Below are 2311 nucleotides of genomic sequence, written 5' to 3'. Positions count from 1 at the left end.
CGCCGTTTCCCTCTTAGATGTAGGAGAATGCAAGCTCCATCATCAAACCCCAAACTCCACAGAAACTTATATACAACTATTACAACTTTCCGAATATAACTATGCAGAAGTTATACAGTGCAAACTAGAGATATCCCGCACGATATATCACTGTGGCATGCATTCGCACATCTCGGTCGTCTTTAACGGAAAAGCAGATTACGTCCAGGAAACCGGATATTCTCAATGCCTGCGAATGTTTCAAGACGGTACTACTTCCTTGAGACCTGCTCACTTAATCAGTGGACTTAAAATCAACCAAACTTCTTATCGCAGCTTTACGCTAGCTGGCGAATTAAAGACCGATGGAACATGTAAGGGTACGCAATACTCTGACCCTTACGGCACATGGGATAACGTAATTGTTTAAGCAGTCGCGAAAATCTCACTCAAATCATCTTATGTGCCGGTACAACTCGAACACGGGAAAATCAAGTTAAGGTCAGGAACCATCTGCACGCTGGCCGATAGCTTCTGTTTGGACTCTGACGACGGTTATACTTTTTGGAAACCAGTACCAATGAAATCCTGCAACTTCAATCAATACGATGTTTTATACGAAGGACTAGCGACCAGGATAGCAGGCGACGATTCCCCCATCATCTACAGTCTCACTACGCAAGACATCACATTCGCTTTGACCAAGACTAAAGAACAACCATTATGCGGATACACTCTGCTTCGCACGGAACATCCGAAGTTATTTATCCTGGAAACAAAGCAAGGCCAAACCTTTGCCAATAAAGGGACGATTCCTGTGGATAACCTCGATATATTCACCTACATGAATTCCAAATTTGTGTATGTCGAAAAACATATCCGACACCAGATGACATCATTGTATCATAATGTCATGCAACAAAAGTGTGAATTGGAAAGACAAGTCATAACCAATGCCTTATCCTTTGCAACTCTCTTGCCTGATGAATTCGCGTACAGTCTTATGAAGTCACCGGGATACATGGCCGTCACCACTGGAGAAGCTGTCCAGATCATAAAATGCATCCCTGTAGAAGTCACCGTACGCCCAACCAAAGAGTGTTACAACGAACTACCCGTAACCATCAGAAACACTTCTTACTTCCTCACGCCTAAATCAAGAATCGTCACAAAGATCGGGAACGAACGAGAATGCTCTCTGGAATTGCCAACGTTATATAGAATAGAAGACACCTGGGTACAGTTCACACCAAAAGCGCAAATAAGACAGTTGCCACCTCAACAACTACGACCCATGGCATCTCTTACCTGGAGTTATTTAACACCCGGACCATTAGCTGTCAGTGGAATCTACACCCAGCAAGACATAGAAAAATTGAGAGACCACATTATGTTTCCCGCAGAGAAACCGGCACTGCTCAACGCCGTCGCCCGTGGACTCACTGGACATCCAGTTAACGCCAACTCCGTCTCGCTATACAAATTACTAGACGAAGAATCACTCAATAAAATCGTAGACAACACCGCAGCAAAAATATGGAGAGGATTCATGAGTTTTGGGTCAGCCACGGCCGGAGTCGTTGGAGTATTTATGATCGTTCGTATTGCTAAACTGGCAATCGATACCATCATTCATGGATACGCGTTACACACCGTATATGGATGTAGTCTACACCTGATAGGAGCACTATGGGACTCTCTAACTAATCTCTTGCTTCACCTCAGCCGCAAGAATATAAACGAAGAGAAAGAAAAGAATAAGTTCCCAGAAGACGCCACACATCTCGCCATCATCTCAGACGCACCCCCTGCACTGCCAAAGGAACCACCAGTGATAAGTCAGCCCCAACTTCAAGACTATAACACCAGACGACCTGGAGAAATGGAATCTACAAATATTACTATCCCTCAGACATATAAAGACCTGCAGCAGCATCTATATAACCTAGAACAAAACCCTAGATCAACGTCGGGTTTTATTCTCAAATAGGAGGGGAGATGTAACGTCCAGACAAATTTCAAAATTTCAATCTTCTTCAATCATTAATTTTTTTTAACCTATTAGTCATGACAATCTCTAACTTGCATGAAAGACCGGTATTGACGAATATTTAATCACAAATATAACCACTCGTAGGCTAAGACATGTCTTCTCACAAAAAACAATATAAAAACAACATCTATAATACTAACTAAATATGGTATAATATAATATAATATAAATATAATATATTTAGTTTAATAAGAAAAATCCTCATTGATTATTTGTGAGAAAACCTAAAATAAGGTTAAGAACGTATATATGTATATACATGCGGATATATGTATATAT

At 41.3% G+C, this 2311-nt stretch overlaps 1 protein-coding gene across 1 annotated transcript; it reads left to right on the top strand.

The window, feature by feature from the left end:
- Window positions 1-808: 808 nt before the first annotated feature.
- LOC146722345 (uncharacterized) lies at window positions 809-1969 on the top strand. The gene has a single exon (XM_085484928.1). The coding sequence runs from the start codon at window positions 824-826 to the stop codon at window positions 1967-1969; it is 1146 nt and encodes a 381-aa protein (XP_085341054.1). The 5' UTR covers window positions 809-823.
- Window positions 1970-2311: the final 342 nt, after the last annotated feature.

This window comes from Nylanderia fulva, unplaced genomic scaffold, assembly GCF_048542155.1.
Source record: "Nylanderia fulva isolate GAGA-0341 unplaced genomic scaffold, ASM4854215v1 Scaffold329, whole genome shotgun sequence".
In the NCBI taxonomy this organism is placed as follows: Eukaryota; Metazoa; Arthropoda; class Insecta; order Hymenoptera; family Formicidae; genus Nylanderia; species Nylanderia fulva.
The sequence above is the reverse complement of the archived record's forward strand: the minus strand, read 5'-3'. Positions and strand labels throughout refer to the sequence as shown.